General features: G+C 50.8%; 9 protein-coding genes across 9 annotated transcripts; 4 read left to right on the top strand and 5 right to left on the bottom strand.

Moving 5' to 3' along the window:
- Window positions 1-137: 137 nt before the first annotated feature.
- On the bottom strand, window positions 138-2,458 carry ASPGLDRAFT_47272 (chaperonin-containing T-complex subunit CCT4). The gene is made up of 7 exons (XM_022546634.1): window positions 2,315-2,458; window positions 2,205-2,256; window positions 2,132-2,154; window positions 2,046-2,075; window positions 1,958-1,987; window positions 1,329-1,901; window positions 138-1,270 (listed from the first exon to the last, which is right to left on the bottom strand). The coding sequence occupies exons 1-7, from the start codon at window positions 2,360-2,362 to the stop codon at window positions 416-418; spliced, it is 1,611 nt and encodes a 536-aa protein (XP_022401087.1). The 5' UTR covers window positions 2,363-2,458; the 3' UTR covers window positions 138-415.
- Window positions 2,459-2,576: 118 nt separating this feature from the next.
- rpt1 (proteasome regulatory particle base subunit RPT1) lies at window positions 2,577-4,410 on the top strand. The gene is made up of 4 exons (XM_022546633.1): window positions 2,577-2,830; window positions 2,899-3,013; window positions 3,067-3,296; window positions 3,345-4,410. Exons 1-4 carry the CDS (start codon window positions 2,736-2,738, stop codon window positions 4,222-4,224), a joined length of 1,320 nt encoding a protein of 439 aa, XP_022401086.1. The 5' UTR covers window positions 2,577-2,735; the 3' UTR covers window positions 4,225-4,410.
- A 212-nt stretch (window positions 4,411-4,622) lies between these two features.
- Window positions 4,623-7,191, top strand: ASPGLDRAFT_47270 (succinate dehydrogenase [ubiquinone] flavoprotein subunit). The gene is made up of 6 exons (XM_022546632.1): window positions 4,623-4,791; window positions 4,864-4,915; window positions 4,980-5,059; window positions 5,123-5,286; window positions 5,356-6,744; window positions 6,797-7,191. Exons 1-6 carry the CDS (start codon window positions 4,750-4,752, stop codon window positions 7,014-7,016), a joined length of 1,947 nt encoding a protein of 648 aa, XP_022401085.1. The 5' UTR covers window positions 4,623-4,749; the 3' UTR covers window positions 7,017-7,191.
- Window positions 7,192-7,842: 651 nt separating this feature from the next.
- Window positions 7,843-9,533, top strand: ASPGLDRAFT_35650 (uncharacterized protein; the record flags this gene model as incomplete). The annotated part of the gene is made up of 2 exons (XM_022544587.1): window positions 7,843-8,650; window positions 8,710-9,533. The coding sequence occupies 2 exons, from the start codon at window positions 7,843-7,845 to the stop codon at window positions 9,531-9,533; spliced, it is 1,632 nt and encodes a 543-aa protein (XP_022401084.1).
- A 152-nt stretch (window positions 9,534-9,685) lies between these two features.
- ASPGLDRAFT_149769 (argininosuccinate lyase ARG4) lies at window positions 9,686-11,239 on the bottom strand. Its single transcript, XM_022542074.1, has 2 exons — window positions 11,150-11,239; window positions 9,686-11,061 (listed from the first exon to the last, which is right to left on the bottom strand). Exons 1-2 carry the CDS (start codon window positions 11,199-11,201, stop codon window positions 9,722-9,724), a joined length of 1,392 nt encoding a protein of 463 aa, XP_022401083.1. The 5' UTR covers window positions 11,202-11,239; the 3' UTR covers window positions 9,686-9,721.
- A 1,124-nt stretch (window positions 11,240-12,363) lies between these two features.
- Window positions 12,364-13,675, top strand: ASPGLDRAFT_86651 (ankyrin repeat domain-containing protein; the record flags this gene model as incomplete). The annotated part of the gene is made up of 2 exons (XM_022550396.1): window positions 12,364-12,621; window positions 13,268-13,675. Coding segments are annotated over 2 exons (666 nt in total), but the record flags the coding sequence as incomplete, so codon positions are not given.
- Window positions 13,676-16,490: 2,815 nt separating this feature from the next.
- On the bottom strand, window positions 16,491-18,846 carry ASPGLDRAFT_47264 (uncharacterized protein). The gene is made up of 3 exons (XM_022546631.1): window positions 18,503-18,846; window positions 18,346-18,452; window positions 16,491-18,288 (listed from the first exon to the last, which is right to left on the bottom strand). The coding sequence occupies exons 1-3, from the start codon at window positions 18,650-18,652 to the stop codon at window positions 16,503-16,505; spliced, it is 2,043 nt and encodes a 680-aa protein (XP_022401081.1). The 5' UTR covers window positions 18,653-18,846; the 3' UTR covers window positions 16,491-16,502.
- Window positions 18,837-20,807, bottom strand: ASPGLDRAFT_47263 (uncharacterized protein). Its single transcript, XM_022546630.1, has 6 exons — window positions 20,616-20,807; window positions 20,541-20,554; window positions 20,415-20,487; window positions 19,886-20,361; window positions 19,397-19,837; window positions 18,837-19,344 (listed from the first exon to the last, which is right to left on the bottom strand). The coding sequence occupies exons 1-6, from the start codon at window positions 20,759-20,761 to the stop codon at window positions 19,139-19,141; spliced, it is 1,356 nt and encodes a 451-aa protein (XP_022401080.1). The 5' UTR covers window positions 20,762-20,807; the 3' UTR covers window positions 18,837-19,138.
- A 605-nt stretch (window positions 20,808-21,412) lies between these two features.
- On the bottom strand, window positions 21,413-22,557 carry ASPGLDRAFT_105131 (uncharacterized protein; the record flags this gene model as incomplete). Its single annotated transcript, XM_022539482.1, has 3 exons — window positions 21,413-21,706; window positions 21,764-21,997; window positions 22,051-22,557. Coding segments are annotated over 3 exons (1,035 nt in total), but the record flags the coding sequence as incomplete, so codon positions are not given.
- Window positions 22,558-24,355: the final 1,798 nt, after the last annotated feature.

Genomic DNA, 24,355 nt, shown 5'->3' with positions numbered 1-24,355 from the left:
GACGTGGTATGTCGGCGGGCTGGAGATGAGGCTGAAGTGGACCGATAACCGATAAGGAAACAGTCTTGGCGATTGGTGATGCAACAAAGAATCGCGGTTATTCACCTCTTATTGAGATCCTTTTGAGGTTGTTCTTATTGATAATTCTTCAGATGTATATTTATGACTGTGTTGCCTCCTTAGTGTTCTCTTTAGGGGATATTGAAGTGTGCAGACTACGGAGTACATGGTATTCCGTAGGCAGAGATATATATCGGAGTGCGGAGTAAAGAAGATATAGTTATAGATACAAGGAAGTTATAGAGACTATACATTCTCAACAATATCTATTTCCAATATAATACTAATAGTTTTAAGATGAATTACTCGTAGTTCAAAAACATCTTTTCATTCTCCCCCGGCGCCTTCATTCAAATTACCGCGACAAAGCAATGTCATCAATTCTCATAATCATCTTCACAGTCTCAGCAGCAAGCTCAATCGCGCTGGTGCTGACCAACAAAGGCTGCAAGATGTTCTCTTCCGTAATGTCATCCTTCACACCTCCACTGCGGATGCTGACACCAGCGTTGTGCTGGCCCTGGGCATGGCGATGCCGCAGGTCAGTAACCACCCGGATGGAGTTGAGACCAGCGTTCTCAGCAAGAGTGGTCGGGATAACCTCCATGGCATCCGCAAATGCCTTGAAGCAAATGGACTCTGTACCAGTCAACTCGCGAGAGCGCATGGCCAGCGCGTGGGCAACTTCGATTTCGGGAGCACCACCACCGGCGATGAGCGCGCGCTTCTTCACCAAGCAACGGATGACACAGAGAGCATCGTGCAGCGACCGCTCAGCCTCATCCAAAATCAGGTTGTTGGCACCCCGAGCGACGATCGAGACGGTCTGGTTGACGGGGTTGATAGGGGCCTTGATACCGGTGATCTTGGCATAACGAGCGCCGGATGCCTGGACTTCCTCAATAAGGTCGGCGGTGCCCAGCTTGTCCTCCGTGAAGGAGTCAATGTTGGCGACAGGCTTGCAGCCAAGACTCTTGCACAAGAACTCGACCTCATCGCGTTCGATGTCCTTGATGGCACAGATCTTAAGACGGGAGAGGAAGTGGAGAGACAGGTCATTGACGGCGTCACGGAGGATGGACTTCTGAATCAAAAGGACGTTGCACTTGGTCTTCTGGATCTTCTTAACCATGTTGAGGATATATTGGCGCTCTTCCTTCAGGATCTTGTCCATCTGGCGGTAGTCGTTCACGACAATCTGGTTTTCCATCTGCAAAACATTCCGTTAGTATCCATCAAGTGGACCACGTGGGAGAAGTATAGCATACGTCAGGCTTGGGCGGGCTGAGCTGGAACTGAATCAATCCTATCCGGGCCTTTTCAATTCTTGTGGGACCACCACTGCTCTTAATAACGGGCTGGTTCAACACCAGACCGTCAACCATCTCACTGTCTTCGATGGTACCGCCAACCTTCTTAACAATCCGGATATTCCGCAGGTCGACGTTCTCTGCCGTCTTAGGGTCCACAACCTTAAGCACCGAATCAACGGCCATAGGTCCAAGAAGACCCGAGTGTTGCGAGACGATCTTCGAAGACAGCGACGTAGATGCAGCTTGGAGGAGAGTAGAGCGGTCCATCAGGTTAATCGGCTTGGACATGTTGTGCAGGATCTCGACGGCAGCGGCGGCGGCTCTTTGGAACGACTCGGAGATGACGGTAGGGTGAATACCCTTGGACAACAGACGCTCAGCGGCGGCCAGGAGACTGCCTGCAATAACGACCACGGAGGTTGTTCCATCACCAGCTTCCACATCCTGAGCAGCACTCAGGTCAACCAGCATCCTGGCAGCCGGGTGCATAACGCTCATATCCTTCAACATAGTGTTTCCATCGTTGGTCTGTGGGCGGTCAGCGTCGGGGTCGACTGTGGATAAGGACAGATTGGGGTTCGTACGATGATAGTGTTTCCCTTGGGTGTTTGGATCTGTAAACCATTAGCATTCCCCCTCCAAATGAATATCAAGTGCTCTTTTCAATCATACCATCTTATCCATACCCCTGGGACCCAACGACTGTATCCGTGTTAGCCCCTCATCCACCGCGAACCATTGACTCTTAACAAGCATACCGTTCTGATAGCATCGGAAACAGCTGTTTCACGTCAGTAAAGATGATTCCCAGCATCACACAATTGCCCATACCTCTTGCTGCCAAAATGTTGGACGTCCGCACAGCCATGGGCTTCTCCTTGTCCTGCCAGATTATCAGATTCGGCCCACACGTAGTATTTCTCCCCGCAGAACGAACGCACCTTGAAGGAGTTGTTTCCAGGGGGTCCCTGGGAGACTGCGGTCGACATTATGAAAGAATGTCTGTAATACAGACAGAATCCCTAAAAAGAAAAGAAAAGAGATATAAAAAGGGTGGATGATATGGCGTAAAAATGGTCTGGCGGCGGGCGCTGCAGGAGGAATAATTTCTTGGGAGGTGCTCTCCAAAGGCGGTGATGATGCTTGGCGCTACTCTGGAAGCTCTCGCCGCCCAACAACGGCAGAGCTCAACCGTCATCACATCACCGACCTTGTTTCTACTACTGCTACTGCTATCGTCACATCCCTTTCTTTCTCCTGTTTATTCCATTCATTTCTGCAGAGGGAACCAGGACTCTTCTTTCTTTCGCTTTTGACTTCGATACCCTAGAACACCTTGCTGTCTCGCAGCTGACTGTCACCATGCCTAGCGCCACGGGAGAGAGCTGGGAGAAGTACAAGAAGAACTTTGCGGATGAGGAGGAGCCTGAGAAGAAGATCACACCTCTTACAGATGAGTATGTGCTTGATTGCGTGGCGCTCACGATGGTGGTAACTCTGAGAACGCGGTGCTGATTGATCACAGCGACATTCAAGTACTCAAGACCTACGGTGCCGCACCGTACGCGACCGCATTAAAGAGACTCGAAAAGCAGATCAATGAGAAACAGGCTAGCGTGAACGAGAAGATTGGCATCAAGGTATTATAGTCTGTCGATGTGAGCTCTGGGATAAGTCTGACGTACGTGTCTAGGAATCTGACACCGGACTCGCACCACCACACCTTTGGGACGTTGCCGCAGACCGGCAACGTATGGCCGAGGAGCAGCCCTTGCAAGTCTCTCGCTGTACAAAGATTATCCAGGACGAGAAGGATTCGGATAAGAGCAAATATGTTATCAACGTCAAGCAGATTGCCAAATTCGTTGTCAACTTAGGGGAGCGAGTGAGTCCTACGGATATTGAGGAGGGCATGAGAGTTGGGTATGTTCTTTCTTTCCCCGTGATATGATGATGTGCTGACAAGACCAGTGTCGACCGCAACAAGTACCAGATTATGCTGCCGCTCCCCCCGAAGATCGACCCCAGCGTGACCATGATGACTGTCGAAGAGAAGCCCGACGTTACATACGGAGATGTTGGAGGATCGAAAGACCAGATTGAGAAGCTGCGGGAAGTCGTTGAGATGCCATTGCTGTCGCCCGAACGTTTCGTCAACCTCGGTATCGATCCTCCCAAGGGCGCCTTGCTTTACGGACCTCCCGGTACCGGAAAGACACTGTGTGCTCGTGCAGTCGCCAACCGAACGGACGCTACATTCATTCGTGTCATTGGTAGTGAACTGGTTCAGAAGTACGTTGGTGAAGGTGCGCGGATGGTTCGAGAACTCTTTGAGATGGCACGGACCAAGAAAGCATGTATCATCTTCTTTGATGAAATTGATGCGGTTGGTGGTGCTCGTTTCGATGACGGAGCTGGCGGCGACAACGAAGTGCAGCGTACTATGCTTGAGTTGATCACACAGCTGGACGGTTTCGATTCGCGTGGTAACATCAAGGTCATGTTCGCAACCAACCGGCCGTCGACTCTGGACCCTGCCCTGATGCGTCCCGGTCGTATTGACCGTAAGATTGAGTTCTCCCTTCCCGACGTCGACGGTCGGGCCAACATTCTTCGGATTCACGCCAAGAGCATGTCGGTGGAGCGCGACATCCGGTGGGAGCTCATCTCTCGACTCTGCCCCAACTCCACTGGTGCTGAGCTGCGGAGTGTTGCAACAGAGGCGGGTATGTTTGCCATCCGCGCACGGAGAAAGATTGCGACGGAGAAGGACTTTTTGGCAGCGGTGGACAAGGTCATCAAGGGCAACCTGAAGTTCAACTCGACGGCGACGTACATGCAGTACAACTAGAGATTTTTTGCATGGACGGATGTATGATGATATTTAGTATTTAGTGGATTCATAATACTCAGGGCTTCACTAAGACCAGTTGAGTAGATCACGTGCTATACCCCGTAACCCCAGACTGGCATGTCTTTAGCAGTACTACTAGTACTAGTATTGGTACTCCGGAGTAGTGTCGACGGTATATTCCGGACTCTTGCCGGCTAAACGAACACCGGCCACGTGCCCAGAACCCGTCCAACCAATTAGCAATTCCCGGCTGCCCGAGGATGATTACCACTGCGGACTTCATGATTGGCTGCCTCGGCCCCGGTCCTCCCCGTCGGCAAGTGAGGAAATGCTTATGTCAGCCGGCTTTCGCAAAGGCCGCCAGAAACGGATGATCCAAAGTGCATCTTCGAACCACGAGCCTGTCTCTCTTACCTGCCTTACGGTCTTGTGTGTGTCTCTCTTTGCTCAATTCTCTCCTCTCCTCTCCTCCCGGGCTCATAGGAAAGCGTTTCTCTCTTTCTTTTGATCCGTCCAGTCATCATGAGCTCCCTGGGCTTGCGGAGCCTAGCTCCCGCATCCAAGGTCGGTTACCACCCCTCCCTCGTTTGATCGCATTGCGGTGGTTTAGGACGACTACTGACTGCCTGTCAATAGTTCTCCCGTACTATTAACCAGAGACGTCTCTTTTCCTCGTCCCGGCCCGCAGGTATGGACATTCAGCCTCGCAACGGATCTTCGCTTTCCCGCAGGAACTAATCGAATTCCACCAGCCCGGATATTTGGCAACCCCAACAACCCGCTGCGCGCTAAGGAGGCCAATGGATACATCTCCGACAAATACCCCGTGATTGTAAGCGGATACCGGTGATTTGGTCAATTTGCGGGGTGATATCAGGGTTCTAACGGTGTGCAGGACCACGAGTACGATGCCGTCGTCGTTGGTGCTGGTGGTGCCGGTCTGCGTGCGGCTTTCGGTTTGGCAGAAGCTGGTTTCAACACTGCCTGTGTTTCCAAGCTTTTCCCTACCAGAAGTCACACTGTCGCTGCTCAGGGTGGTATCAACGCTGCTCTTGGAAAGTAGGTGCCCGTGCATCAAAACCTCGGCATTTGAGATCGGCGCTAACGTAGGGTTTTCTCGGCGTACAGCATGCACCAGGATGACTGGAGATGGCACATGTACGATACCGTCAAGGGATCCGACTGGCTCGGTGACCAGGACGCCATCCACTACATGACCAAAGAAGCCCCCGCTTCCGTTCGTGAACTCGAAAGCTACGGTTGCCCCTTCTCGCGTACCGAGGATGGACGTATCTACCAGCGTGCGTTCGGTGGTCAATCCAAGGAGTTCGGCAAGGGCGGTCAGGCCTACCGTTGCTGTGCTGCTGCCGATCGTACCGGTCACGCCCTTCTGCACACCCTCTACGGCCAGTCTCTGCGTCACAACACCAACTACTTCATTGAATACTTCGCCCTCGACTTGCTGATGGAGGACGGCGAGTGCCGCGGTATCATCGCCTACAACCAGGAGGACGGTACCATCCACCGTTTCAAGGCCCACCACACCGTCCTGGCCACCGGTGGTTACGGACGTGCCTACTTCTCGTGTACCTCCGCTCACACTTGCACTGGTGACGGTATGGCCATGGTCGCCCGTGCTGGTCTCCCCAACCAGGATCTGGAATTCGTCCAGTTCCACCCGACTGGTATCTACGGTGCCGGATGTCTGATCACTGAGGGATCTCGTGGTGAGGGTGGCTACCTGCTGAACTCGGAGGGTGAGCGTTTCATGGAGCGTTACGCCCCTACCGCCAAGGACTTGGCTTCGCGTGACGTTGTCTCCCGTTCGATGACCCTGGAGATCCGTGAGGGCCGTGGTGTCGGTCCCGAGAAGGACCACATCTACCTCCAGTTGAGCCACCTTCCCGCTGAGCTCCTGCACGAGCGTCTGCCCGGTATCTCCGAGACCGCCTCGATTTTCGCCGGTGTCGACGTCACCAAGCAGCCCATCCCTGTCCTGCCCACCGTCCACTACAACATGGGTGGTATCCCCACCAAGTACACTGGTGAGGTCCTGACTGTTGATGAGAGCGGCAAGGACCAGGTTGTCCCCGGTCTGTACGCCTGTGGTGAAGCTGCTTGTGTGTCTGTCCACGGTGCCAACCGTCTGGGAGCCAACTCTCTTCTTGACCTGATCGTTTTCGGTCGTGCTGTCTCTCACCGTGTCCGCGACATCTCCAGCCCCGGCCAGCCCCACAAGGAGCTGAGCTCCGACGCTGGTGCTCAGTCGATCCAGGACCTCGACTTTGTCCGCAACGCCGACGGTCCTCAGACCACTTTTGACATCCGTAACGCTATGCAAAAGTCGATGCAGTCGGACGTCAGCGTTTTCCGTACCCAGGAGAGTTTGGATGAGGGTGTTGAGAAGGTCACCAAGGTCGACTCGCAGTTCGACCAGGTTGCTACCAAGGACCGCAGCATGATCTGGAACTCGGACTTGGTTGAGACTCTTGAGCTCCGTAACTTGTTGACTTGCGCGTACGTACCCTGACACCCCGACAAAAAGAAAATGACATACTGACGATTATAGTTCGCAAACCGCTATTGCCGCCGCCAACCGTAAGGAGTCCCGTGGTGCTCACGCCCGTGAAGACTTCCCCGAGCGTGACGACGATAACTGGATGAAGCACACCCTCACATGGCAGAAGACCCCTCACGGCAAGGTCGAGCTTGGCTACCGTGAAGTCGAGGCCGAAACCCTGGACACCAACGAGTGCAAGCCCGTGCCGCCGTTCAAGCGTACCTACTAAGCGTGTTGCCAGGGGAGCGAGAGTGTTATAGTTAATGATGCATGGGTGGAGCACGTTTCACGTGGCAGCTTTATTTCGGCTACGAAGAACGAGTTCCATTGTGCCATTCCATTGTGCCCTGACAGGGGTGTCATCTGCCAACCCTGTCTGTGGTTTAGGGGCAGGTGATGGGCTCACGAAGGATGAAGGCAAAAGGCAAAAAGAAGACGCCATGCAAAATTCTGATCTTGTTTATTTGTGTTACTTTATATTTGTATATCCATATTTCCTTCCGCCATGTTATGTCTTATAGCAGTTTTTGTCATTATACAATTGGAGTTTCATTGGAGACACTACGTCCTGTAGATCTTCCCTCACAAACCACTCCGCACAAAAATACAAAATACAAATAAACAATCAGCACAGCTACCGTCAGCGATCCGCTGATCTTCTCGAAAATCGTCAAAACCCGAACAAATACCCAATCCGGCAATCGAGAACTACTCCTTTGTCCCTCAGACAAAAAATAGCCAATCGACCCGGAAACCAGCAGCCTTCAACAAAGACAAAGAAAGAAACAGAACATCCTTGCCCGCCACGTTGTAACCCTGTCATGGTTTAGTTTCCAATTTGTTTCATATACAAGAACAAGAACAAGGACGAGAAATGGCAGGCCAGCTGGGGTTTGATTTGAGTCAAGACGGTGGTCTACATCTCACTACTATCTTTGCTCCATCTTCAACACACACCTAATATTCCATCCATCCCATCTTATTCACTCGATCTTCAACTTTGATTCATGTGTGAATGACATATTGTCCCCTCACCAATCCCCAAAACTGGAAAGATGAACGCCCACGACTGCCCAGGTTTACAAAACTTCTATACTTGCTCGGCAGGGGATTTCAAGGGTTGTTGTTCGGTTAATCCGTGTAATACGGGTGTTTGTCCGGATGGGAAGGCTGCGAACCAGGATGAGAATACAAGTTCATTGAGTGACAGTTCGAGTACGTCGATAGTGACGGCGACGGCAGGGAATATGAATGGGCCGTTGATAGGGACTACGATGACTACAGAAGCAGCGCATACGAATACTGGTATTGGGGGAAGTGCTACGACTACGGATGCAGTGACTGGAACGAAAACAGGAACGGGAGCGACAACACAGCCGCAGGCTGGGACTGTTTGGTCTATACCGGGTGGTATTTCGGGGCCGTCGCCGAGGCCTGCGTTACTAGGGACTCCGTCTCGTCCGGATACGGTTACAACTACAGGAAACAACAGTACCAGTACTGGCACGAGTACTAGCACAAATCCCAGCACCAGCGCCTGCCCCTCAAGTCCGACTACATCCACAACCTCACTCTCTCCAACCGAACAAACCGAATCCGCAACCTCCAGCGCCAGTCCCAACCCATCCAGTTCCAGCAGCGGAAGCGGCAACAATAAAGCCCTAATAGGCGGCGTCGTTGGCGGTATCCTCGCTTTGGGAATTATACTAGCAGTGATTTTCGTATTATTCTGCCGACGCAAGAAGAGGAGAAGGAGGAGGAGGAGGTTTACGTTGCTGGCGTGGCATGGGCCGCAGTATGTTGATCGGGAGAAAGAGGTTGTTGTTGCTGCTGCTGGAGTCGGGTCTGGGGAGAGTTTATCAGGTGAGAAGAAGCAGGATTTCCGAATATGTCTAAGAAACCGGTAGCTAACTCGTAAGCAGGCTCTACGAGCTACAACTACAACCACGCCCAAGTCCTAGTCCAATCCCAAACAACACCCACACCCATATCCAGCACCATGCCAGCCACAAGCCCAAACTTCAACACGCACACCCCAACCTCAACAACCTGCCTTCGCACCCCAACCCTACCCTCCCCAGCACCATCCTTCACATCCCCTTCTCCAGAACGACGACACCCCCACCCCCTTTCCCCAATCCCATCGATCTCATCGAATCCATCCCTCCACTCAACTCTAAGCTCGAAACATGATATGGTGATGAGTATAGAGCAGGATTTGGGCGTTCATCCGGCGTTGAGGGAGGTATCAACGGAAAAAATAACAGGAACAGGAACAGGAACAGGGACAGAACGGGAAATAGGAACGGAGACAGGGGCAGGAACGAGGATAGACCCAGAAACAACCCCCGAACTAGGCGACACAGGCTTCTACCGCCAACGCGCCGAACTAGCAACATACTCCCAAAGCGAATTAATCAATATCCCGCACGAACGACGCCATCTTGTCCCTATCCCACCCCTAACCTCCTCTCCCTCTCCATCTCCCTCTCCAAACCCCTCCTCATCCCATTCCTCCAATAACAACCCCTACAAACCCAGGGGCACGAAAATAATAACCCCCGACGGCGTCCTCCTGTCCGCAAATTTCGAGCGCTTCCCCGGGTGCGAGGACTATGCTACTAGTTTCGCGCAGTGTTTTGATGGGTTGGGGATTCAGTTGGTTGAGGAGGAAGTTTTGCCGGGGATTAGGGTTGATGGGGGTGGGGTGGATGAGAAGAGGGAGAGTGATGATTTGGGGTCTTGATTTCTAATTCTAATTTGTGTATTTATTGGTTTTAAGGCCTGGAGCTTTGCGAAAATACTAGATACTAGACTCTTCTTTATATGCAGCATGTCTGTTATTGAGAGAAAGATGTATACTAATCATGATCATCAACTTTTATTCAAATGCATCATCCAATCATCCATATCCTATCCTAATCATAAAGTAAACTACAATAACTCCTTAAGCACAGAAGTCTGCTCGCGAACTGCCCTCTTACTCGTCCCCCCAACAGCATCCTTCAACTCCACCGCCCGCTCATAATCCAAACAAGCCTGAACATCATCGTCGAACCGCGCATCAACAGCCTTCAACTGCTCCAACGACAGCGTATCCATAGGAACACCGTGCTTCTCGCCCAGCGCGACAACACGGCCAGAGATGTGGTGGCCCTCGCGGAAGGGAACGCCCTTGCGGACGAGGTAGTCTGCGATCTCGGTGGCGAGCATCTCGGGGGCCAGCGCAGCGGCCATTTTCTCGGGGATGGTGGTGAGGGTGGAGAGCACGCCGGTGGCGATTTGGATGCTGTCGCCGAGCGTCTTGATGTGGTCGAGGAGGGGCTCGACGGATTCCTGGAGGTCTTTATTGTAGGTTGTTGGGAGGCCCTTGATGGTGACCATCAGGCCGGCCATTTGGCCAAAAGCGCGACCGGCCTTGCCGCGGAGGAGTTCCAGGCTGTCTGCGTTTTTCTTCTGGGGCATCAGGGAGGAACCGGTGGAGTAGGCGTCGGACAGACGGACGAAGCCGAACTCCAAGCTGCTGTAGATGATGAGATCCTCGGCCCAGCGAGAGATCTTGAGCATGAACGAGCTACCCCACTGCATGGTCTCCATGGCAAAGTCACGGTCCGCCACGGCGTTCATCGAGTTGTAAAGCAGACCCTCGAAGCCCAGCTCCTTGGCCATGCCCTCTCTGTCAATCTGGAACGGGTTACCAGCAAGCGCACCAGTTCCCAACGGACACTTGTTCACCCGACGAATAACCTCGCGCAACCGCTGCAACTCACTCGCAAACGCCGTCGCATGCGAGAGCAACCAATGACTCCACCGCACCGGCTGCGCCTTCTGCAAATGCGTATACCCAGGCATAATATACTGAATCTCTGCCTCCGCACGGGCAGCAGACACCTTGATCAAATCACACAACCAACCCTCGACCTTCCGCAACTCATCCCGCAGCCATAACCGCATGTCAGTCGCGACCTGCTCATTGCGCGACCGGCCGGTGTGCAGCTTTCCGCCAATCTCCTTGCCGACGATCTCAGAGAGACGGCGCTCGTTGGCGGTGTGGATGTCCTCGTCGTTCTCCTTGACGACGAAGGAGTTGGTGCTCCATTCCTCGGCGATTTGTTTGAAGCCGCGCTCGATCTCGGCGAATTCGTGGGCACTCAGGATGCCGGTTTTGGTGTTGGCGCGGGCAAAAGCGATTGAGCCGGCGATGTCTTGTTTCCAGAAGATGCGGTCGTAGGGGAGGGATTCATTGTATTGGACCATGAGGGGGTCGAGGCCCTCTGATTGTCAGTTAGCAATGGTGGGGGAGGGGTAACCAGATCGGAGGTCATAAAGTGACGATATCAGCAGTAAAGGATAAGTACTTACGGGTAAATCGACCTCCCCAGAGCATGTTCTCAGCAACCTTAGGAGCGCTCATTTTGATATCCTGAATTGGTGAATTGGTGCAATTGAATTGAGAGGAAGAGGAAGAGGAAGAGAAGTCGAGGAGTGAGTCAAGTTAAGGTCAAGCGGGTGTGCGACATCGGGACGCTAACCGCATTGGGAACACTTAGATGATCACCAATTATCAATTCCCCGAGCCCTGCTCCGGATGCTCGGGGCTGCTGAGGGATATTGTGATGACGGTGATAGTGTCAATGTACGAGATCCACGAGCTTGTCCCAAGTCTCCCTTTCTCAGTGTCCAAGCTGCAGACATATACTAATGGCAAGGACATTAACATCACCTTCTACAGTGGCTACTCCGCCGCTCCGCGGGCTTCAGACTGCGCAAAAGATATTCGCATATTTCTCTAATTACTCAATAGAAAAGTGCCTGCTTTTGCGTCAAGCAGGTAAGATGAACGCCGTCAAACTGTACTGAACCATGTACTAACCCAGTATTAGTCAATCGAGCAAGGTCTCAACCACCTTCACACCCCGCCTGACTTTGACAAGGATCCAAAATGCGTCGAGTAAGTTTTTTTCTGGTAACAATCCATGGCACACCGAAATGTAGCCTAATCAAGGAAAGCATCATTGCCGTTCCCGGCCTCGGGTCGGATATGACATGTACATGGGTATCGAAAGGCGTGCACTGGTTGCGTGACGAGCCTGATAATACTAATAATATGGAGACAAATCAGGATCCGGATGAACAAGAGGAGGAAATCCCCGAGCTCGGATATGGTGAGGAGCATGAATCGCAAAGCACAGCAGATGATAACGAGGAGACCGGTGAGAAAGATGTCCTAAAATATCCTATCACACAGTGGATCGAGCACGCCCTCGAGGCCACAGCCGATGTCGTGGAGAGTTTCGACATTGTCAACGTGTTCTGGGTGCTGGGGTCCAAACAGCGAGCCGAGTGATCGAAAGCGTACGCCCGATGTAATCCTGACATCGATGATGAAGGATTGGATTTCAACGAGCAATTCACGGTCATGCACGTTGCAGCGTATTTTGGGTACATACCCCTTGCAGATCTGCTTCTCAAGTCCGATCAGCGTGTCGAGGAGATCCAAGCCACTGACAGCCAAGGATTGCAGCCGTTGTACTGGGCCTGTCGAAGAGGGCACCTGAACATGGTCCAGAAGCTGTGCGAGGTCGATAGAGATCGTGGAGTACCTGCTCAATCATGGTGCCGAAGTCAATTGCCCCAACGGGGAGATCGGCTCTGCACTGTACCTCGCGTCTTCCGAGGGAGCTCTTGGCATTGTGCAGCAACTGCTGGACAGAAAGGCAGACCCTAATCTATTAGGCGGACGACAGGTCACAGCGTTGGCTGCCGCAGTCGACAGAGTGAGTCTGGATGTAGTGCAGCTTCTCGTCGAGAACGGCGCCGAGCTGAATCCATCTGTGGAATACAGTAATGGAAATGCCCTGGGTACAGCATGCTACTGAGGCGAGTATGAAATTGCCAAGTATTTACTTGAGAAAGGATGTGACCACACCAAGCAAGCTAGTGACGGTGCTTTGCCAATCGAAGCGGCCGCAGGAGAAGGCTTTGTCGACATTGTCCAGCTTCTTCTCCAGTACGATAAGAATCCAGACTCTCACGAAAAAGCCCTGCTCAAGGCTACAGAAAATAATAGAGAGGCGGTTGTTGCTCTTTTGGTAACACATTCTCCCAACATCCCGCGCGGGTCTGCATTCTACAATGCTGCAACCAAAGGCCATACGGGAATTGTCAAGAGACTAACACGGAATGGTATCGAACCGAAAGTTCTTGAACAATCCTTATATATCGCTGTTGATTATCAGTATGAGGAAACCGTTCAAGCCTTGCTGGAGATGGACATCGATGCTAATGCCGAGGGAGAGAAGTAAGTATTTACGACGAGCGTGGCAAAGCTCAGGAAAGCAGTGTGTGGAGACTCTGATTAACCATGGAGCCTTCATTCATACCAAAGACGGGGACAACGACACAGCCCTGACGAACGCGGCATGCGCAGCGGACGAGGAGTGTGTGCGATATCTTCTTGAACAGGGACTGGATGTTCAGCATATCGGAGATTGGGGAGGTGCGTTATACCGGGCCATTGAAAGCGAAGCCCTTGATTGCGTGAACACTCTACTCGAATATTGTGTCGATGTAAACCAAAAGGGGGGCGCATTACACACGCCGCTCCAGATGGCAGCTTACCAAGGAGACGTGGAACCTGTGGAACGATTCTGTAACCATAGCGCCGATATTAACGCAGTAGGAGGAAAGTATCATACGGCTCTCCAGGCAGCTGTTGCTGGGGACAACATCGAGACTGCCCGATGGTTGCCAAACGCCGGCGCGGACCCGAACGAAAATGGAGGCGAATATGGAAGTGCCCTACATGCCGCCATACACGCCGAGGATCCCATTCCACTCATCGATCTCCTTCTGGAACACAAAGCCGATATCAATGCCGTGGGCGAACGGGGTACACCACTGCAGCTTTCAACCGCTGTTTCCATTGTCGATACTGTGACTTATCTTTTGGAGACTGGAGCCCAGCATGGTATTTTCGCGGGCAAATATGGGACTGCTTTACAGTCTGCATGTTTTATGAATGATTATGAGATACTTCACGTGCTTGTTGACCGAGGGGCCGGTCCCTTCCTTCGTGGCGGTTATTACCAAAACGCATTTATCGCTGCAGCTCTAGATGGCATGGGGGAATACGTATAAGAGTGGCTTACATCTGTTCCGGAGCCATGGATTCTCGTCGAGGCTTTACATTATGCAATTTATTTCCGCGAGAAGGAGGTTGTTAAAGTGCTCCTTGACTATGGGGTTGATATCAATGTGAACAGCACCCTTTAATGATGATGGTGATGATGATGATGATGATGATGATGATGATGATTATGGGGATGGGGAGAGCCAGAACGAGGAAAATGAAGGCGATGATAATGAGTCCGAGGATGGCAGCGAAGGAGAAAATGATGCCGACCAGAAAGCGGAGGCAGAGGTAGAGGCAGAAGCAGAGGCAGAGATCAGGACAATGTTGCAAAGGCTTCTCGAGACGAACCCTCCACATCAAAGCCAGGCTTGCCAGTCCGAACATTGTACATGCATCAAGAGGAAACCTTTGCCCTCGGGAAAAGATACCGTCTCCATCCCTGCTGCCTATCCGAAAAGTCCTGAGCCATCCCATGTGATGCCTAAGCAGGAGGCTCACCAAGTGCCCAATGCTATCCAAGTTGGTCAGTATATGCATATCAACCAGCAGCCTGGCTTTGATGGTAGAGACTTCGACTAAAGCGCGTGCAATGGAAGCTACCAGCAGAGCCATGGCAGTCCTTGGTCCTCGCCTTCTGATGACGGCATGCGTCGTGGAAGGCATAAGTTTGGATTTAGAAACGCCTTCAAAAACTTTATGGATGATGTACTTTGATATTCGTGACTCCATGGCCTGCCGTTACTTCTATCCTTTTTTGAAATATGCAAGTATATAAACCATTTCTTGTAGTTTATAATGTATTCTTTTTCTCTATCATTTCATCCTTATATACTTTTGCCTCTTTCGTAATTGTCTACGGAGTTAATAGAACTTGAATCCCTTATGTCCCTCGTAGCAGCAATAAACCGACTGACTTGCCGAGAACATTGCCTCGAGTGAACCAAGACTTTTTTGACTGATTGAAAATAATTTCCTCTCGCAGCCTGCTCACATTTCTCACTTCACTCAGGAATTCTCTTCAATTGTATCTTTTTCCAAATCCACGATTGACGCGTTATCACGTTTATGTGTCTCGTAGTATTTATCATTGGGGATGGCCGTCGAGCGAAGCGTTCGTTGGGGGAACGTGTTTGCGCTCTTTTGCTGTGTCTTTCAAGATATGGTAGACCTTATTGCACAGCGCATCCCGTCGCCATTATTCCAGACGTATTCCAGGAGCTGCTCGCGGCGCCCGGGATCCACGGGGAAGAATGGATGGTGAGGATTTTCTGGCACCGGATAACGATGTATGTCAAAAAGATATATGCGTCGTATTCACCACTAATCGCTGATGTCCCATATGTGGCCATCAGCAGACGTAAGAGCCCGCATTTTAGTGGGCGATAGTAGTTGATTGAACAGGTGACCTATCGGCTATAGGCTAGCTACTACGTTGCATTCAGATTGGTAGCTATAGGAGAAAGCATAACGTTTTATTTGTAGTTATGACATCGATACTATGTCCGTAAAGCTATTTGAAAATGACTGTTGCCGGAGAATACTCCGGATAACTCTACTATGGAGAACGCCGGCAACCATCAGACTGCGCTGAACGACGACTGGATCAAATTACAAAACAGGCAGGCCGTGAGAAGGCAAGATTGTAGCTTGGTTCACGGCATGTCCTCCTTTAAGTCCTTCAGAAACTGCCTCCGAGGCATCCTCAAACTGCTGTGAATCGCATCTCGCGCTTGAGTCCGCACAAAGCCATTTAAGCTGTTAACATCACCAATTGCGCAGAGATGCCATCTCTCTAGGTACACCGTCTCTCCTAAGGGGAATTCCAGTGAAAAGCAGACCTCGTTTGTTCAAAATCCTGGATTGCAAGGCAACAGATGACAAACTGCATAGTTAGGTGTGTCGATTGTATTATAGGGGGTGGCTGGAACAAGCGTGGAACAATTAGAACCATGAAACGTTTTGAGCACCGATTTTGGAGAGACATAAGTAGATGCTCCAGTGATCGCGATGAAGACTCCAATCGCGGAGTATCATTATGGTTTGCTTCCACAAGCTATCAGCCAACTATTATCTCAGCTCTGTGGTAGTTTGAAATTTGGAATGCTCGTCAACCCGACAGAGACATCCTCAAACCACCGTAAGAGTGCCTAGTGCGGTGTTCGGGTGTTGTTTAAGTTGTCGAATTTGATATGCAGACCAAACGCCGACAGATCCCAGGTCTTTCAGAACCTCGTGTCACTTGATAGAGCTCTAGTGAACGCATATCTCGGATCTTCGAAGTTTCCGACTGCAAAGCAGCAGAAGGCAAGTTAGCTCCTCCGTTGTGACAGTTGTATTATCGAAGGGGTTTCGAAGGGGTATGGAACAAATAGAACCATGATGTCCCCTAGGTACTGGTTTTGGAGACGACGCTCTTAGTTCTTGGTTGCAGGGCTGATATCATGTAATTAAAAACGGAAAGACATGTGTAAGATAGAAGAAGAGTTGTAATGGCAGAAGCAGCTTGAATTCGCTAGGTCTAGGGCTATCAACAGTGAATATCCGACAAATAACTCCCATCTAGAGCAGAGTGAATACAGACTACGGCATAACATTCGACAACATTCCCGGAAACGAAAACTCCCCAAAATCCCACTCCGGTAAGAAAACATCATCCACAGCCCCTGCCCCTGTCCCAGTCGCAGTCCCAAAAAGCCCATCTCCAGGCCAAACAAACCCCTCCACAGAACCAGCACCCTCAACAGCCCCCCTCGCCAAACCCGAAACTTCGACTGACGGAGGCTCTGCAGATAATGATGAGAGACTCGCCGCACAATCACAAAGTTTCCGATCCAACCCCGGCGTCATCCTACAAATCGGATGCATAGCCACACACCGCGTCCCCCGAAACAGTGTCAACACTTTACGTATCAACATAAAATTATCCTCAGGCACAATCCCCAACTGCCCCGCATAGCCCTTCGTAACTTCTAACAGAAAATGACCCGCGAACGCAAGCATAATATGGAAGTAATGCGGCATTCCTACAAGATTCGCCTGCAGCGTTTCTTCATACAGGATCATTTCGAAGATACTTATCGCCGCGTCATGCGCCATAGATGCAGCTGCCATAAAGGGTCCCGGTATAGCTTCGCCCTGCAGACCCTTAAAGACCTGATGTCCTAGATATAATTTCCCGAACTGGTAATGTAACTGCAGACCCCTGCGCGGAAAATCACCCAAAAACGGATCTGGTTTGAACATCGACGAGAAGCGCGTGAACCATTTATCCAGCTGTCGGGAGTAATGCACGATTTGGTTCGCCATAGTTTGCGGGATGCGTGTTTCCGTATCTGAGTCGCAGCCCAGCACGTCGCGGACTTGGCTCATTATCAGAAGTAGGGCTACTTGCGAGACGATGCGCACGTCGGAGTCTGTTACGTCGGAGCGCCGGAGGTACGCTTCCCAGCTTATTGCGATTTCGGTATCGCTGCGGAGCAGCGGGTCTCGGTTGTGCAGAATGGAGAGGTGTTGGTCGCAGATGAAGAGGAGGTACCAGAGTCTGACGCGGTCTCGCATTTCTGCGGCGGCGGGGTTTGATCGTGCATCGCCGGAGCAACTCCAGAGTCTACCGAAACTACGATGCAAATGAACGTCTGCGGATCTGCGAATTGCGTCGCTGAGCAGGATTCGTGATGCATCTGCTAGCCAGAAACTGCTGATGCATAGTGCGCGGATGTACTCGAGGTCATGCTTCTCGAAGAGACTTTGCGAGACTAATCGTCGGAATTCCCGGTTACATGCTTCGTATAGCGATTGATCGCCCGGGTCATGTAGGGCGGAGACGGTACATATCGCGGCGAATAGAACCGGATGACCAGTCCGTAGTCTTTGGAGGTTATGCAGACGACTTCCTATCCCATATAGATACGAGTCAACTCGAGTAAAGTATCTATCGACAAGTGTTTCTGCATCGGCCATGCTAATTATGCCCTTACTGACGAGGTGTTGTGATACATGGCGACGGGACCTGGATATCTGATTTGAAGGTGTCTCTGCAGAGCCGGAGCCAGGACTTCGGCTGTGGCTGTTACTTCCTAGTTTTGCGATGTCGAGATATGTATCTATTGGTGCTTGCACGGCAGATGGTGTGCCGGGTGGTGAGACCTCGCAGCCTGGGAGAGTCTGGTCTTGGTCGTTGTTGTTGGTTGTGCTTGGTGGTGCTTGGCTACCGTTGACTTCTGTATCTGGGGCTGAGATATCATGGTTGCTGTGACTGTGACTGTGACTGTGTAGAGGTTTTGGTCTATCTAGACCCAGATGCTCACAGATAACACCTAGTGTACTATGAATCTCGCGCACGTCCGCTTGCAAAATATCCGTATTCCTGAATTCATCAACACCTATACCCATATAAAATAGGATGATGTACCAAATGACTCACTTGGCCTCCTCAACCAACGACTGAAGACTCTTATTCAACACACACGACAGCTCGCGACGACGACACCGTGTACACGGCGGAACGCCATCTGGCATATCACACCTAATCTACCATCCATTAAAACCCATTTTAACAAAAGTTTATCAGCAAACCGCACCTTCTGCTTCCTACATGCCGCACAAGCCGTAATCTTACGGCTAATAGCCGGAAGACTCTCGTTGAGTTCAGCTGCGACAGGGCTAGCGTTTGAATTATGAGTATTCGGGCCGGCTGGTGTTTCGTCGGGTGATCGCTTCCGTTTGTTCATTGTGTATGGGTTTTTTGGTGGTTTGCTTTTTGCCTAAAGGGTGGTTATTGATGGGACGGAGTTCGGGTATTGAGTTCCCCGCAAATTTAGAGTGCCGCCACGCGGGGAATCCCCGGATTATGATGCCGTTTGCTAAGAGGTTGGGAAATTGCAGTTAAGTAATAGAGATTGAAGGAGATTGCTGGATTTGTCTGTTTCGTTGGGGTCTATTTTTGGGGAGTTAAACGAGGCTCAACGGGTCCACAGATATGCCTCGGAAATCGTTTCCCGTTACCTCAACCGACAGTAATTCAAAGTATGTAGAGTCTCGACATTAACATTGATGCATTATTTGCAATCGGAGTATCTTATAGCATAACAAATCAAATTCCCATAACAAAATCAACAAACACGTGCCGGGAATAATTCCATAACACCCTCTATCATGCATAGTCGCATAAATAAACAGAAAGTAGAAAATAAAAAGAAAACAAGCCCAAACACCGTTTATGCATTATTAGCGCACGAAAAACTGCCAGCTGCCCCTTTGCTATCTTCATGGATAGCAAGTCCGGACACCCAGAGACCACAGGCGCAGATTGTGGTTCCAATGCCGACGAGGCCGACGTTGGCGAGGAAAAGGAGGATTTTCTTGGGGGAGGAAAAGTAGTCGCCCCAGTACATGTAGAGCCAGAAGATGCCGGGGAGGCCGTCTACAGCACGTTAGAATCCTGTCCATATGATAGTGAGGGAAGGGGTGCTTACAAGAAAACCAACTGACGAACAGAGCGCTAATCAAACTCAAGAGGTCGCTGAAAACAGGAATTGCTTCGGCGATGACCCACGAAATCGTCCAGAACACAAGCGTCAAACCGATCCAAGCACCAGTACCCAGCAAACTTTTCTGGTGCATGACATTAGTACCACGGAAAATGCGAACATAGACGTTCTTGATAGCCACGTGGCCCAGGACGACACCTGCGATGACAATTGTAGGAATAGCGATACCGTAGGCGATTTTGCGGAGGAGAGGACCGGTCGAGCCCAGCGCGGGCGAGGCGACACTGTCACCAGTGTAGCGGTAGATCACGGCAGCGGAGATGGTGTAGAGAACGATTTCGAATCCTTGTTGCATGCAGAGCGATTTGGGGAAGTCTTCGGGGTTCTTCATTTCGGCGATGAAGCCAAAGTAACCGGGGTGGCCACCTGAGTCATTAGCATGTTGTCGAGAAGAATGAAAAGAGGGAAACGTACAGTAAGCGAAAACAATGTTGGTCACAGCAGTAAAGCCACTGACAAAGTCGGTCTTCTGGGTAACGGAATAGATACCCTTACCCGGGCGCTCAACACCAACACCGATCATAGTAATCACAACAGCCACGAAAATACTAACGAACGAAGCCATGGCCAGCCATGACACATTCTTCATCGTCCGAGGCAGCGAAAACAAAAACGAAAGAATCAATCCGACGACGCCAAAAACAATCGAGCATGTGCCGTGTTCCGTCAGGGTATTCATCATAACCGTAAACGTGAGAAGGTGACTGCCGGTGGCAAAGAGGAAGAACAGCAGCTGTCCCATTTCGAGAACGTTGCGACCAACAGGGCCCATTAGGATATCGCCTGCGTCGGCCATGCTGTGGATGAATGGATATTTTTGCCGGAATTGGCCGATCAGGTAGCCGGAATATGTCGAGATCACACCGAGACCGAAAATGAGGACGACAGCTCTATAGATTATTAGATACGAGCAATTGCAATTGAGCGAGTGTTGGTGACATACGGTGCCATTCCGATCGAAGCGACAGCAGCTGGGAGAGAGAGGACTCCGAGAGAGACCGTTTCAGCAATCATGACTATGACTCGGTTAGAACTGTATAGATCGAAGTAGAGGAAGAGCGCGTCGTACTGATTCCGGTTTGCCTATAGAAAATCATCGTTAGTATCAATGCGGCCAAATCGCGACTTCAGAATAGCTGCTTACCACCAGGTCAACGTCTTGTACTTGATTTCAGCCGAATCCTCAGCTCCAAAAGGATCGATCTGAGCCGAGGGAGGCGAGCTTTTCACATCCTCTTGGTCATAGTATTGAGGCTCCGGGCCATTCTCAACCTTGATATCTTGAGCCATGATGATTGAGATGACAGTGAGAGAGGAACAAGAGGAGAGAGGAGTGACAAAACTGGGGAGAGTGACTGATGAACTAATAAACTACACCGTCCGAACCAATGCAACCGCCTTTCTCGTCTCCATTTCCCGAAAGGGTAATCAGACCGCGGCTCCGAGCGCCGAAAGAGGAAAGGTCTTCAGATTTTTCAGATCCGATGTCGGGCCCGGCGTGAACTTCGGCCCGCCGTTGTGTCAGGACGGGGTACACTAATTGTCATGTCCAATCACCGTATTCCTGATTGTCTGAAGCTTGGCCGGAGTTCTCTCCAGACCCCGGCAATTCACGCTAACGTGCCGACGCCGGCATGTAGATGTCACGTGATGCATAATCCATGTTTCCTTATTGGTAGACCGATGAAGCCCTATGGCATCTGTTCTGGAATACATACGACAGAGTTCTGTACCTGTTGATCGTTGCAGGATGACACGAATGACAGGAATGGTGACGGACGAATCAACGCAAGATGTCAGATTGAGGCCTGAACAAGCGGAAAACCATTATCTATTAGCTCTTTATCTATCATGACTTACACGAAGCTCACGACTCATCTGTCTGCACCTTCTCCCTTGTCCTCGTACTCTCTCACAGCAACCACACAACCCCCACCGCACCAACACCTCCCCATACATATCCTCCGACACCATCTCCCGAAACCCCGTCGCCCCAGCGCCCATAACAACATCCGGATCAACACCACTCGACAACCGTCCCAAATTCCCAACCAACTGGTTCGTAAACCCGTTCTCGACAACAGATAACATGACTGTGCCAACCAGATTCATCAGAAAGAGGACGATCGATGTACTGATGGAGACGTCGCGGACTGGAAGTGTCTGTACGACTGTTAGGGTGGTTTGGTAGCCGAGTCCTGTGCCTGCGCCGAAGATCACTTGGTAGCCTATCCACTCTGGGTGGCCAGAGGTGGGTTTGAAGGTTGTTAGGAGGCCGGCGCCGAAGATCACTTGGTAGCCTATCCACTCTGGGTGGCCAGAGGTGGGTTTGAAGGTTGTTAGGAGGCCGGCGCCGATGGATGTGAGTATGACAGCGAGGTAGGTGAAGGGGACGGGGTGGCCGGTTTTGGATGTCAGGGCGCCGCCTAGCGTTGAGAAGATGACGAAGCCGAGGACCATGGGGAGGTTCATGATGCCGGATTTGATTGCTGAGGCACCTTTGATTGCTTGGAACCAGATGGGGATCTAGCGATTCCTTATTACTATGGTTTAGACAAGGACGAGATTGTTTCACGTACATAGTAGAGCATAATGAAAAACGGCCCGATGATGCTGGCCCCGAAGATAGCATCAGCCCAAATTCTGCGGTCTTTAAACACCCGCTTGGGCACAGTGACATGGCTCTCATCTCGATTAACAGCCTGGCTGGTAACAACACTCGTCCCCCAACTCCCAACACCCGCAATCGCCCTCTCAAGAATGAGGACCAGCGACGACGGTACAACAGCACAGATAATCGATCCCAATTCAAACAAGAACAGCGCAACCAGATACGTCCACCGGATCGAGCAAAACGTATACACTTTCCCCCATGTCAGTTGGAACGCGCAGAATGTCAACATGTAACCGCTGGCGTACCAGCCCACGTCAGCCAGCGCGTGGAATTCTTCCGTGACTTTGAGGATGGCGGTTGAGAATATTGTGCAGTCGAGGCCCAGGAGGAATATGGCTAGGGCTATGGCGAAGACGATTAAGGTGGGTTTGAATTTGCCTGGGTATTCGGGTTCTGGCTCGGATTCTGTTTCTGGGTCGGGTTCGCCTTCTTCGTGGGTTTCTGCATTTTCGGGGAATAGGGATTGATTGCGAGGGGAGTGATGGGAGGGTCTGATGGCTGTTTCGGTGGTGGTTTCTTGGAACATGTTGGTATCATGGCAGGGCGCGGTGTTGGGGGTTTGTGTATACCGGAGGGAGAGACGGCTGAGGCTATCGAGATTTCTCTGGAGGAAGAGAAACACAACAATGACAGACACAAACAAGGAATGTATGTCAGATACAAGGAGATCGACTTGCGTGGTTGTTGCATACATACTTGGATCTGGGAGATCCATGTGTATCCCTTTCATAGATCTCGATTAATGTCGGTGGAGTTCTGGAAAGACGTCTCAAAGCGTAAAACTTCTACAGAGTATTAATTGAAAAAAAAGCATAGGGACCCGCCGTTATCATCGACCTCCGAGTCGTCTAATAAATACCCTCCCTCTCTGCAAGACCACTCATCGCAACAACACGGTTCATGAACCACCTCATCTCCATAATCCGCATATCAGGAAGCGGATGAGTCTCCGGGTTCACCGTTACCAACGTAATAACATCTCCCGAGTAAACCAGACGTCCGTTAATATTGTACAAACCGAGATTGCATTGCTTAGGGTCAGAATTGGGAGACAGCCGCGGTGGAACAGTCAAGCCAACAGGACCAGACTCCGCTTTCTTCAACCACCAAAATTGAACATTCAATCAAGCCCCATCTGGTGCCGTTTTCAAAGGTTTCAGACCAAAGCACCCCATGCCATGCAGCACATGCGCATCGGGATTCAGGCAGATTACATTCTGCACCTTTTCCGTGTCCAGCTGGTCCCCGTAAATAAGCTGCCACCATGCGCTGAGCCGTTCTTCATTCCAGAAGATGCGGAAGGTTCTCCAGAATTTCTCTATTTCCGCTATGGTGGTGTATTTTGTAGAGAGGGGGTATATGTGCGAGATTTTTGAGTACATAGGATTCGTCTTCGTGATGAGGCAGTCCCTCTCGCGCCCGATGCATTGGATGATTATTAGTACCGCTTGCGAAAAACGTATATGTTTTATTTGGGAGTTGGTACCAGTTGTGCCACAGCATTTCGTACTTGTCTTGTCATCATCGTCGCAGATCGTGTCCCTGGATAGGAATGTGCGCTGAGTTCTCGCAGGCATTCTTTGTCGGCTAGCCACATGCAAGCCCATGTCGTTCGAAAGGTAATGTCTACATTCGCCTCCATAAAGCTGCTGATCTTTGCGGCGATGCTTTCTATGAGGGCGATTCTCTCGGGATCCGCAAAAGTCGCTTCCGTGTTTGACATTGTTGCTTGGTAAGATGTTGCTCTGGGTCAATTCGTAGGGAATTGTTTGTCATGGCAACTTTCAGTCGATTGGTTTTATGTTGGCACAGATTGTATCAAATATGAAGAACTGCTGCTAAAAGAATTTGAAGGGAAAGACTTGATCTGCCGGCTATCCAGGCAAGACAATGGAGTGGCATGTTTCAGCAGTACTAAATGGCAAATACCGTCATTTCTATCTTCAGAACTAGTAATTTCAAACTGAACAAATTGTCCTGAGGGAGACTGGTACTACTCGACAATGGTTTCAGTGAAATTACTCAGGGAACATCGCTGTCCCGAACAGTCTGTTACCTACGAACCAAAGTGGTCGATGTATCAAACTGCATGCATTCAGTTTACATCCCCAGGGCCTGTTCTCCAGAAAAAATGAACTGGAAAGCCATAATAATTTCAATACTATCGCCAATAGTGCTTCTAACCGCTGCCGCTGGTGCCTATCACTATA

This window comes from Aspergillus glaucus (assembly GCF_001890805.1).
Source record: "Aspergillus glaucus CBS 516.65 unplaced genomic scaffold ASPGLscaffold_10, whole genome shotgun sequence".
Lineage (NCBI taxonomy): Eukaryota > Fungi > Ascomycota > Eurotiomycetes > Eurotiales > Aspergillaceae > Aspergillus > Aspergillus glaucus.
The sequence above is the reverse complement of the archived record's forward strand: the minus strand, read 5'-3'. Positions and strand labels throughout refer to the sequence as shown.

Coding starts and splice junctions, on each gene's coding strand:
- rpt1 (XM_022546633.1), top strand. CDS start 2,736: ATGCCTAGCGCCACGGGAGAGAGCTGGGAGAAGTACAAGAAGAACTTT. Junction 3,014..3,066: donor ACGAGAAGATTGGCATCAAG/GTATTATAGTCT, acceptor GTACGTGTCTAG/GAATCTGACACCGGACTCGC. Junction 3,297..3,344: donor GAGGAGGGCATGAGAGTTGG/GTATGTTCTTTC, acceptor TGACAAGACCAG/TGTCGACCGCAACAAGTACC.
- ASPGLDRAFT_47272 (XM_022546634.1), bottom strand. CDS start 2,362: ATGTCGACCGCAGTCTCCCAGGGACCCCCTGGAAACAACTCCTTCAAG. Junction 1,988..2,045: donor CCAGGGGTATGGATAAGATG/GTATGATTGAAA, acceptor AATGGTTTACAG/ATCCAAACACCCAAGGGAAA. Junction 1,271..1,328: donor TCAGCCCGCCCAAGCCTGAC/GTATGCTATACT, acceptor AATGTTTTGCAG/ATGGAAAACCAGATTGTCGT.
- ASPGLDRAFT_47270 (XM_022546632.1), top strand. CDS start 4,750: ATGAGCTCCCTGGGCTTGCGGAGCCTAGCTCCCGCATCCAAG. Junction 4,916..4,979: donor TTCCTCGTCCCGGCCCGCAG/GTATGGACATTC, acceptor GAATTCCACCAG/CCCGGATATTTGGCAACCCC. Junction 6,745..6,796: donor CGTAACTTGTTGACTTGCGC/GTACGTACCCTG, acceptor TGACGATTATAG/TTCGCAAACCGCTATTGCCG.
- ASPGLDRAFT_47263 (XM_022546630.1), bottom strand. CDS start 20,761: ATGGCTCAAGATATCAAGGTTGAGAATGGCCCGGAGCCTCAATACTAT. Junction 20,362..20,414: donor GCTTCGATCGGAATGGCACC/GTATGTCACCAA, acceptor AATAATCTATAG/AGCTGTCGTCCTCATTTTCG. Junction 19,345..19,396: donor GTTCGTCAGTTGGTTTTCTT/GTAAGCACCCCT, acceptor AACGTGCTGTAG/ACGGCCTCCCCGGCATCTTC.
- ASPGLDRAFT_47264 (XM_022546631.1), bottom strand. CDS start 18,652: ATGAACAAACGGAAGCGATCACCCGACGAAACACCAGCCGGCCCGAAT. Junction 18,453..18,502: donor CGGCATGTAGGAAGCAGAAG/GTGCGGTTTGCT, acceptor AATGGATGGTAG/ATTAGGTGTGATATGCCAGA. Junction 18,289..18,345: donor TCGTTGGTTGAGGAGGCCAA/GTGAGTCATTTG, acceptor TGATGAATTCAG/GAATACGGATATTTTGCAAG.
- ASPGLDRAFT_149769 (XM_022542074.1), bottom strand. CDS start 11,201: ATGAGCGCTCCTAAGGTTGCTGAGAACATGCTCTGGGGAGGTCGATTT. Junction 11,062..11,149: donor CTGGGGAGGTCGATTTACCC/GTAAGTACTTAT, acceptor ACTGACAATCAG/AGGGCCTCGACCCCCTCATG.